At 36.7% G+C, this 12,395-nt stretch overlaps 2 protein-coding genes across 2 annotated transcripts; one reads left to right on the top strand and one right to left on the bottom strand.

Annotated features, from left to right (window-relative positions):
- Nucleotides 1-3,935: 3,935 nt before the first annotated feature.
- On the top strand, nt 3,936-6,219 carry LOTGIDRAFT_169804 (hypothetical protein; the record flags this gene model as incomplete). Its single annotated transcript, XM_009068099.1, has 3 exons — nt 3,936-3,981; nt 4,962-5,144; nt 5,675-6,219. The coding sequence occupies 3 exons, from the start codon at nt 3,936-3,938 to the stop codon at nt 6,217-6,219; spliced, it is 774 nt and encodes a 257-aa protein (XP_009066347.1).
- A 3,787-nt stretch (nt 6,220-10,006) lies between these two features.
- On the bottom strand, nt 10,007-11,180 carry LOTGIDRAFT_169803 (hypothetical protein; the record flags this gene model as incomplete). Its single annotated transcript, XM_009068098.1, has 3 exons — nt 10,007-10,170; nt 10,473-10,616; nt 10,964-11,180. 3 exons carry the CDS (start codon nt 11,178-11,180, stop codon nt 10,007-10,009), a joined length of 525 nt encoding a protein of 174 aa, XP_009066346.1.
- Nucleotides 11,181-12,395: the final 1,215 nt, after the last annotated feature.

The raw sequence follows: 12,395 nt of genomic DNA, 5'->3' as shown, positions 1-12,395 counted from the left end.
TGTTTTTTCTTTCTTTCTAAGGACTATTTTAATGGGTAACGGGATAATGGGTGAAATGAGGTGAACCTTGAGGCTATGAAGATTTCATTCCTGAACCTCAATGTCTGGTATTGCTGGTCGTTAAGGACATTTCCACCAGATGCGACCAAAATGTCAATGACAAATCTGGGAATGATGGATTTCATTACTGCATTATATTGGTCAAATATAGTCCGACAGTGTCTAATTCTCCTGGGTGCGATTGTTATTGATCTATATCAATGTCTTGATGTGCTAGCTGAGACAATTGATGAAGTCTTGTCGGTCTATTTCCTACAGTCTCTTGTGATTTATTCCATTATTTCTTCCATATATTATATACTTCTGCTGTCAAAACAAATCTTCTTATGCTGCGTCTAATATTGACAAACGACACGAGAGCGTCTTAAGCTAGTATTACACGATAATAGATCCGTATTCGAGGATAGTTACCGATATCCAAATTGATACAATTGTTTACGAATAGGTGGTTTAAATGACATATAGGGGATATTGAAAATTGACTACATGGTGCGTTTAATATTGACAAACGATACGATAGCGTCTTAAGCTATTATTAAACGGAGATAGATCCGTATTCAATACGGGATCAACCGGATCGAGATAGTTACTGTTATCCTAATTGATAGCTTTGTTATTCATTTAGGAGTAGGTGGTTTGAATGACGTGTTGAGAATATTGAGAATTGAAATCCATGGTCCATCTTATATTGACAAACGATACGAGAGCTCGTATTACACGACAATAGATCCGTATTAAATACGGGATCATCCGGATGGAAGATGGTTAGGCTACTGTTATCCATATTGATAGCATTGTTATTCAATCTATGAATAGCAGAGATATTTTTACATGCCAGGAAACGACTTTAAACGAAGGTTTCACTTTATTTTGGTGTCCACTTATATTTTTTAGATCGCAAAGGTATTAATCAATATAAATCACGACAATATCAATCCGTCTGGGAAAGTTTTATATAAGTCTAGGATGTCCCTAGATATTGGTTGTAATGTCTGGCTAAATAATGTTTTTTTCGGAAATCAATGCCTGGGGATGGGCAAAGTATGGGATTGCATTATTTTTTCAGCACTTTCTAAAGCCAACATTTATAACTTCCTCTGAACATTGCTCTTGATCAATCTGATCATTTTGAAATTGTGATCTCTGCTTTCCAAGAAAAATAACATAAACCAGATATGGTAAACAATTACGTCTACGTCTGTATAGTGCACGACGTAGACGACAAAGTAGTCACAAGGGAAAGAACAATTCATCTTAGCAATGTATAGTCTTTCATTTTAAATGGTTTTGTGTAATCCGAGCTTAATTAATATATTCCCTTAACATTACTCCCAGTAGAGATCGTCCAATGCCCACGAAGAGTATATCATTAATATTGTCAGTTATACTCTTGCTACGGAAATTAACAATAAGGTCGTAAATCTGTACGGTGCTTGATGAATTACATTATCGCCCACTCGCTGTAAGCGAATGGAGTTTGTAGCAAAGAAAACAAACATTACGTTGACACATGAATTGATGACGTTACAACACGTAAGTTTAATTCGGATTAGGCTAAGCTATATTAAGAATCCTTATAAATGATTTAATTTTATATCCAAGAAATTGACATAACTTCGGTGTCAAATATTGAGACATTCCATTTAGATATTTCGACATGTTTATTGTAAGAATATGTGACAAGTGATGGGCTGGTAAAAAATCCCAACGGACCAACAAGCCAAACAGAAGTAAAATATGGCGGGAAATGGGCTTTACTAAGTTCATTGATTACGCAATTGTTTAATACTGAACGAAACTGTTTTGGGAATTGATGTGTGCAATTGTAAAGGAAGATTCCAAGTGGTAATAAACCAACATTCGAACTGCTTTTGCTACAAGACGGGGTAAATTAGAACGGGACTGTGGTAGATTTGATTGACAAGCCTTGCGACTTACAAGACTGCCTCGGTTAATTATTGAAGACAGCATTACGTGACTAGAATTTTAAATTGATTTTGTACGTTGACGAAGCATTGATAGAAACCAATAGCAACAATCATACAACAAAACATAATGGTATAATAAAGAAATCTTTTATTATCGTTCCTGATTATTAGAAATTTATCATTTAAATCGATTTTAAAACGTGATCTGTCTAGAATTCCAACGTTCGATAAACCTCGACAATTTCCGTAAAGCTGAATCTACCTCAGTAATGAATCAACCGAATTCTTGTGTATTCTAAGGCGAGCCTCTTTACTTTGACGTTTTACCACTTACCACTTAAGTGATCGCAATATTGCGACCAGAAAATAGTCCTCAGCTTAAAGGGACAGATTCACCATTTTTTGGGGGTTGGTTTCAGTCTTGAACATATGTAAAAAGTGTCAAGAAGTACTAGGAATGTACGAAAATCGCGTATTCCTTCAAAAATATCTAAAAGTAGGAATTTCTCTTTCTAATTCTATAGATGTCTTTTCTATATATACGTGGCAGTGTCTCAAGAAAAGACAACTCGTCTTTTTAAGTTTCCACCGCGGATTTCAAGGCTCAAATTTCGATGGTGAGCTGTGAACACTATTACTGATTGGCTTAGCTAAATAATTCCTGTGCCTGAAACTAAGGTATGATTGGTTCAAATGGCATATCTGTCCCTTTAATAACCATTAGGCGATAAAATTTTAATGTTCACGTATGCATTAATTGCTATCAGCTGTTATATACTTATTATAATCATCTTGGATGAATTTCTTACAAAAAAATCAGTAATAGTGCTCTATCTCCCTTAAACATACATGCGCTGTTATAATCAACCGATAACAATTCGTTTTGATTATTTTGTGACTAATTGTGCGATAATATCTTGTAAATCAAACATAGTTGCTTTGTAAACAATGTATTTTGTCGGTCATAGATGTTATCTTTTATTATTAAATATTTCCTGCTTGTTTTCTGAGAAAAATCTAGATATATCAATAAGAAGATAATAGATACACGATTTTACAGGGAAATCCTTACACAGCACGATTGACGTGTTGATTAAAAAAATTTAAGGGATGTAGACATAGCCTACAGTGTGAAATGAGGTAAATTTTTCTTGGACAGTGGCAGTTTATTGTCAGATCAGAACTACTAGATGCCTTATCGATGTCAGCCCCACTGACCTGCATCACTGGCAGTAGGAAACCAGGTTAGAGAATCCAAAGATATTATCTCGACCTATGCAGGGTTGCACCCTGGAGCACGCTCAAACTCAACGAGCCATTGCTTTCCCAATTCCTGTCCTTTGAGCCTGTTATGTAAAAAGGCGGTATCGGGGCAGGCCCACAGCTCTATGGGGGTACAAGCCCCCGAACAATGAAATCTAGCTACAGGGATGTCTTGGGGAAGAGCCGCTTTTAGCATAAAACCTTTTTCAAACAAATAGTGGCATTTTGTGTTGCAAAGGCTAACGTTAATTTCGTTTGACATTTCCGTATCCCTCAGGCTATGGTAGACTAAAAATGGAAGCTTAGAATTCATATGGTTGTTTAGGCCGAGAAGAATATATAGTTCCTAACATATAGGATAAATGAAAACCAGTAGTTTTCCATCGCCCACTACATTACTCACATTGTCTGGGTTAGCGATCTAGACGAAAAGGGTAACATATTGCACTGTTGGAATGTTATAATGGTATGCTAGAATGGAATGTTACAATGCCACAATCAGGTCAAGTTGACCCAATATCGAGATTTTTATGAATGAAATCGGATGATAACTATGACGTCATTATGAATGAAAAGAAAAACGCTACAATACGGAGCATGCCAACAACAACTTTAAACAAATAGTCAGAGATTACCTAATCATGTCAGTCAGTTGAATATCTTTCGTCTTTACTCATTACAGCCATGGAAACATTGGTAGCATCTGGCACCGCATCTTCACATTGTCAAGGTATTACGAACTCCGTACTTATACCTTGACTGCAATAGTTACTTTGCTTGTATCCTGGAAGTTTGCAAATGAAGCGGTTTGAATTGATAGTACGCAAACAGCCAATGCGAGGCTTCGACAGAAAGTCTATGAACACAAAGCCTTAATACTTACAACTTACAACTTACTTTTTTGTCGGGGGCTCCTATTGGCTGTTTTCGCTGGTGTACTGGTCCAATCAAATCGCTGCATTCCATTCCAGTTTGTAAAATCTTGACATTGTGAAGATGCTGGCATCATAGAATACAATCAATAGCAGAAATACACAGATATAGATACATGAACATTATGTAGATCCCCGTAGAGAAACCATATTTGAAATGGTGCCCTAAGAAGTTACAGACTAGCCACTGCCTTTGGAATCTTCCCCTGGCAGGCTGGCACTGCTTATGACTTTCAGTAACAATTTTTCCATCGAATAGATGCAACGTCTTCCAACATTGTGAGCTGGTGCTCTATAGAGTATAGACGTACATAATTGGTTCTACTGCAATGGCAACAAAACCGTTCGTGGAAATTTATCGCCTGCAGACCGTTAATGAAAATAACATTAGGACTCGTGTTTGTATTCACCAAAACATCCACGAAAGGAAGTATTCCCTACCTACGTTAGACCACCCATCTATTTCGCATATACAAATAACATCATAAAAATAGGCTCTACAAGTACATGTAGCCTAAACAATAATCATTCATAAATTCGAACTGAAATCACAGAAGGTTAGAGATGATTTGTTTGATCTTAAGGCTATATTCCTGTCAGCTATGACGTCAGAATCGTCTTGAATGTTTTCTGAATTTCTCCAGTATGTTGTGAGTTAACAGAGTCAGTATCTGGTTTTGTAAAATTGTGCCCTAAAGCAAGATAGCAATATCAATTCAACAAATAAGGAGAAATGTTTTTACTTAATAATAATTTTCGAAATTTGTGTGTTTTTCAGGTACATTTATAGCTGGCCTGTCGATATTATGCTGCTCTCGTCTTCGGCATAAAAATGGCACCAAGTCGAATGTTGTATGGGTGAATTCTTATGTGGCCTTGTTACAGTTTTTGACAACTTTTCTATTTTTATTGGGTTGGATTTGGAGCATTATGTGGGGAGTGGCATTTCTCTCCGTTTCAGGTACGGTGCCAATTTTTTACTCGCTATTTCTTACAGGAAATGAAATGAAGCCTAAGGACTTATGCTTCTGCAGAAAATTGGAATTTATCAGCTTAGCCGAATGATAAGCTCTACAAATAGAGAAAGAAGTTATTTAAGAGAAGGTTTCGTTGACTTAAGTCTTCAGATGTAATCACTGAAATGAAAGTTGTTTATTAAAACTCTTCTCTCTCGGGCGATTATAAAATTCAGCTGCAGGAAACCGGAAACATATGAGATGAAACAAATTGCTACATTTTCTTTAGAAAAGAGCAGGTGATGATGTTAATTAGGATTCGAAGGAAACAAGCGCTCCTGTTTGGTGGCTGAATGTTGGACAGGACCAAATCTCGTTGGTGTAGTGGACCTAATTCTGTTACTTGTAAAATTAAGAGTCCGTGTTAATCTTTTTGGCTAAATGTAGGACAGACCATGTATTAGTTGACAGTGGGCCTTATTTTAGCCAGATTAAAATACGGGGTTCATTATGATTATTTTTATTTTCATTTCAGAGTACTACAAACACAAAGACCCTGAACACGACAAGAAGGATCACAATCATCATCATCATCATCACCATAATGAGCATCACCATCATCACGGTAATCATCAACAGCATCACCTCAGCAAAATATCCTCCATTCCAGAAGATAGCCATACTGACTTGGTCGATACCGATACCAGTAATATACATAGTAACGGTACGAACAGTAGTAGTACGCCACATGCGTATAATCATACTCACGAATTGTACGTAGCACCAGCCCCGCCTGCAAACCAAACTCAGCCTATGATAGTTTTACAACATCCACCTGTCAATCATTCCGATAAAACCAAGAATGCCGATCCCCTTCTTGTCGCTCGCACACGGCACCAAAAGATCATTCAGAGACAAATGTCGGATAACCAGTTATCTCCCTTTAATTTGACCCACCAACATCTGGAAGCCATTGTGATCCACGATGCCCCGATACCCCGGCTTCAGAGAACAGAGACAATCGACAGTACTAATTCATCTACTGCTGCTGAATCTAATGGTGTTGCTGTGTCTACGTGATTCCAAACAGCCTCTTGTGTCCACGTGATTTAAGATAGAATCGTGTATCTAGGAAAATTTCAATAGCCTCGTGTTTCCAGGTAATTTCAAATAGCGTCGTGTATCCACGTGTTTTCAATGTGTTATTTCAACCAATTGAAGTGTTCTTTGATCAAGTATGTGAAAGAGGTCGCTATATATCAATATTAAACTATTGTCGTTATAATCTTTGAGGAAGGAAAAGGAAGTTGCAAATGGGAATAAAACACTTGAGGGCAACAGAAGGGGACATTACTTCCTTGTGTATTCACAAATTATTGATTTATTATTGATGGACTACAAAGAGAAATTTATTTGAAAATTGAACTATCAGCACGTGCTTTTAAATGTCAATACACCCTTAGCTTGGCGCCTTTTCCACGCCTTCTGTATATAACCTGGCACTGGTGCTTTAAAGTATATATGGTGCTGGACCTTTATTTTGTTAAATACAATAAGATGTATGATATAGTCTATATATATTCAAGAAACTCGAAGAATTTAACCATTAAATCATGATCGTTGGGAGATTGAGCCTTGGGAAGATTGTGATTTTTCTGCAAAATATATTTGTAATGAACCGGGTTACATTAAATATATGAGAAATTTGGCCGCTGATGCTTCTGTACTTGTAGAATCATTGGACCCTCCTGCTTCGCCCACGTTCGTGTTAACAATATCGTCAGAGCAGTTATGTGGTTATAGCATTAAAAGCATATTATATATATGGAATTCCAAATGCACCCAACGCTTGAATGCAGCAAAGGATTTTTCTATATAGCGTGTGATGTCGCTAAAGAATCATTTGGATTGTAGGTCACATATGTGATGAAATTTCGAGTATCTCTGCTGTACGACATTGAGCGAAGATTTCATGAAGGTTATTTGTCTCTATTATATAATTATTACGTATTTTATTATTTTACATTTTAAATTTCTTATTTGGCGTTATATTCAACACGATTGGAATATGCAAAGATGCACTGGCAACCTCTTTCAACGAGCAATGGTCACAGCAGTTCGGGTTACCTTTCGCCACTTTTTGACGATACGATAATCATAGCTAGGGTAATGATATGAATATATCTTACCACCAGAATATATAAAACAATTGGAATCGACAGAGCACGGAAATAATTTGACTGTCACGCATTTACGTTCCGACCTAGCTACTTCTGTTCTGATGGCTGAAGCTACAACTATCTAATAAATATTTAAATCCGCTAGTACATATAGAGCATTAAAGGGATTGTAAAGAGGTTTTCTAAATTTGTCATGTGTTTTGGGGACACAGATAGCATCAATTTGCAACATTCCAATTACCAATCAGACGTGGTTCCTGCATCCTAATGTATAGCTTATTTTGCGATAAGTGATGTCATCGAACGCTTAGTGTAATTGAAATCACAGGAACCACAGGCGTGTGACTAAAACTAGGAATGGTGCAAATTGATGCTAGCAGTGTCCGCGGTACAGATAACAAATTAAGAAAACCTCTTTACAATCTCTTTAATATACCCTTGCTTATACCTACATAAAGCTATTTAGGTTTTGCTTTATGGAACACGAGGGTGTTGTGAACCCTTATTACTATCTGGTGTGATATCACTAAAAAATCAAATACTCTCCATGTACGAAATAAATGGAATGAAGGGAGGCAACTCTGCGACCAAAATTATTTTAATCACCGCCTGACTACAATGTTTACAGAATCGCGTTTTAAAATTGAAATTGATATAGATTGAAATGTCAACTCCAAGATACTATTGTTGACAATTTGCACCACGGAAACGTTCAGTGAGGGAAGAAGAGTAATTAATACTATCATAATATCATTAAACCTTATAAATATTGTATTTCTATGGATCCGGAGACATTAATAGATAAATGGATAAAAAAAAAATCCTGAAAATAGGATCGTGGGTGGGTTGTATCGGAGACGTCGGTCAAAATATGAAACTTATACGCACAATTTATTTTAAAAAGGATTCCAGCAATCTCGACCGTTGTACCGTGCTTTGCTTAAAATGATTTTGGTGCCCATTATTGAGGTGTGGTTGCGTATGGCCGATAGTTAATAAAATTTCCATATAAAAATTCTAAATTAAATCTATTTGTAATTGTTGACCTGACCGACGAAGTGTCGCCTTTAATATTTTTACCGTTTCTCTTCGATATATATACTCCCTGTCTGTCCTTGCATTACTTTTGACCTGTCCCTATAACACTTATAGTTTGCTCTGGAATTTTATAATGATTGTGTGATTGTGATCGTATGGGACACAACTCTAATGAAAGTGACTATTATGGCAAACGTCAACATTATGACGAAGCACACGAACCAGGAATTTTGATCCGTGCTAGACTCTCCAAACCAGTCCCGTAACAAGATTTTTATTGTTTGGGGAACAAGTAATATATTCAGAGGGGCAATGGTGTTTGGTGTTTGTAGCTACGGTAGTGTCAAATGTGAGACTCGTATTTCAGTATTAATCGCTTTGTTTACAATTTGAGCTTTGATGTCTGCGTCTTCTTTATTGTTTCGTTGTAAACTTTCTGCAACAAGAAACGAAACTATGTTCCATTAAAGAATATATATATATATATAACTATGTACAATGCCATTATGTAACAATATTATTTTTGTGTTTGATTCATTGTGATTCATTAATAAATATTTTCTACTCACGACTCATTTTGGGATATTTTTGAGCTTATCTTCCAACTGTTAATCAAAGGAAAAGGGTATGCGATGGAATACTGTTACAAGAAAGGACAGATAAACAAAAACAACGGTAATGTGAAACAGTAAATCTCGGTTAGATTTCCTGGAAGGGAGAGTTTTACTTCTTCTAAATATTCAGATCTTGATTAGTACAAGTACAGTGGCGGTGCTAGTGGGGATACAAGAGGGGGGAGGGGGAGGGGGCTATCCCCAAAAGAAAATGGTTTCTACTCCATTTGTACCCCACTTCATTTCAAATGCATTTCAGAATGCATCTGATCTATAAATTTTGTCAAGAACTTTCTTTTGGGAAGCTTGCGCCAATGCGCTTCTACAGAGCTGCCGAATTTGAATCTCAGCCTCGACAGTCCCTCATTGATTCAGTCTGCCTCCTATTTTATTTTCAATTATATTCAAAATAGATGTTCTATAGATGTATCTTCACCATGTCCAGCTATTACGAACCTTGTCTTATACCTTGGCTGAAATAAATACTTTTCTTGAATTAAAGAAGTTTGTCAATGCAACAATTTGATACACTACCAATTACAGCCTAGTGGCATGTCTAGTGGCAAAACTTTCAATATTTTTGTTGCCGAAACAAGCATATCAATAAATAAGACTATAATTGGTTTGATATCTATTTATTTCTTATTCATTATGATTATTAAGAAAATAATTTATGAGAATAATATGTGTATGTAATTATAACGAATGTGAATTATATAAATAATATAGAAAACGTTGATAATGTTTATATAAATATTTATTTAAAGTTAATAAGAGTTATTATATCATATACATAAGACTGAAATATCGTTAAAGCTTTCACCAAAGGCTAAAGGTATATATCCGTTTCTATCTGTTGGTAAAGCACAGAATTCGACGTGTATATACTTTTATAAAATTCATTATAAACGATCTTATGACTTGATGGATAGGAAGTACAAAGAAATTTAACTTAGATTAAAACTGAATCTTGTCCAAGGACTCAACTCATTAAGTTGAGCCACTGAATCTGCTGCTGTTAACACAACTCCATCATTAGGAAGAGGTAGTGGTAGTTTTCTGTACATCAACTATCAGTATCAGACCTGCCAGGACATACAGTACACCTCCAACAATGGTCAGAGCGAATGAGTAGCCATATTCATAGCCAGTAGGTTTATCTGTAGCAAATACTATTATACCAATAAATACCAATAAACCTACAAATAGAAAGCGGTGTTACTACTACACGGTGTCTTCTCATATCGCCCCCTTTTTATATTGGCTTTTCTCCATTTCGGTCCGATGAGATGGGGAAGGGGTGAAATGATCAAGGGGTGGATTGCAGCAGAGGTGGAAATGATAATGGTAGGAATAGGACAGAGGAGAAACGAAAAAACAGGAATCGCGAAGGGGCACATTGGAAACGAGCGAAATGGGAAGTGATTGTGGCCATGGGAATGACCAAATCAACTATTCCAGTCCAAATAGAAATAGTAGAATTATTTGAAGATTCACTTACCAGCACAGAAAGATGATCCATTGATTAAAATTGTAATAATCTTCTTCTGTTTCACGAAAATAGACAACAACTGTAACACAATACTGGCAAATCCAAAAATAAAAGCCAAGGTTTCAAAAGCACGTGTTGTCTTTAATTCTATGGCTGGAAATGAGAAAAGTTGCAGAAAAAGACTTTTTTTAATGATTTTGATATTCGCCCAGACATTTTGATCGATCCTTAAATTAAATGATTGATTGCTCCTTGTGGTCATGGTCAACGCCATGTTTTGTGCAGTGATGGAAAATTTGTCAAAACCTTGTTTAAGGCCATTGTTTAAAGTGATTTGACCATACCAGCGCCTCCGACATGCATCACTAACAGGGTAGAAACCTGTGTTGAAATCGAGTTCAATGTCGATCCTGTTGGGATCATACCCAGACTCCTGATAAGAAAGCAAGTGTTTTACTAATTTAACTCTCGAGAATATATAAGAAAGAGGAGCAACTTACTTGAGGCAGATTGTGGAATGTCCATACATCCTTCAGTGTAGTTGGTGCTGGTACACAGTCTCCACAAGCCTTGGTTATAACTGTATTTATAAAGAGCTAGGGGTCGGTCATAACTCTCCCAAAAATCAGTCGAATACCCGATAATCTGCACAATTAAAGCAACAATGGTCACAACCAAACCAACTTTCACAAAAACTGTGGTATCCTTGATCGCCATTTTGATTATCAACGCTCTGTAAGCTTCAAACTTTCTCGCCAAATCTTTTCCAAACGGTACCACAGTTTTCTTTGTCACCTAAAACCACGCCACCAAACCTCACATCACAACCAAAATTTCAAGAATGAACGTTTCCGCAAAACGAACGACTATTAATTCAAAGTAACGGAAGTCAAAGTTAAATTTATATAAACAATTTATCGTAAATGAATACTAAAATATAGCCTAAGATATAGAAATGAATGAGTTTCCCATATCTATTTGAGAATTAGTCCAACAGACATAACAGGAAATTCGTTTGGTAAATGAATATCATTATTGGTTAAACTAATTTGTTACCAATGCTGCCATTGAACGTTTGAGTCTTCGAAATTGTTGATTTTGTAGTATCTTGTCAAAGGCAATAATTAGGCATATGTATATAGAATGTTTCTGACCTCGGTGATGTTATCTTTACTCGGGTTCAGTAGCCTAGCTGTAATAGGGTACTGAATAAGCCATCTATCCTCACTATTCCAGTCGACCCAGCTGTAATAGGGTACTGAATAAGCCACCTATCCTCACTATTCCAGTCGACCCAGCTGTAATAGGGTACTGAATAAGCCATCTATCCTCATTATTCCAATCGACCCAGCTGTAATAGGGTACTGAATAAGCCATCTATCCTCACTATTCCAGTCGACCCAGCTGTAATAGGGTACTGAATAAGCCATCTATCCTTACTATTCCAGTCGACCCAGCTGTAATAGGGTATTGAATAAGCCATCTATCCTCACTATTCCAATCGACCCAGCTGTAATAGGGTACTGAATAAACCATCTATCCTCACTATTCCAGTCGACCCAGCTGTAATAGGGTACTGAATAAGCCATCTATCCTCACTATTCCAATCGACCCAGCTGTAATAGGGTACTGAATAAGCCATCTATCCTCACTATTCCAGTCGAATTAGCTGTAATAGGGTACTGAATAAGCCATCTTTCCTCACTATTCCAGTCGACCCAGTTGTAATAGGGTACTGAATAAGCCATCTATCCTCACTATTCCAGTCGTCCCAGCTGTAATAGGGTACTGAATAAGCCATCTATCCTCACTATTCCAATCGACCCAGCTGTAATAGGGTACTGAATAAGCCATCTATCCTTACTATTCCAGTCTACCCAGCTGTAATAGGGTATTGAATAAGCCATCTATCCTCACTATTCCAGTCGAATT

Source organism: Lottia gigantea (assembly GCF_000327385.1).
Source record: "Lottia gigantea unplaced genomic scaffold LOTGIsca_89, whole genome shotgun sequence".
NCBI lineage: Eukaryota > Metazoa > Mollusca > Gastropoda > Lottiidae > Lottia > Lottia gigantea.
Note: the sequence above shows the minus strand (reverse complement) of the source record. Positions and strands in the feature narration are given on the sequence as shown.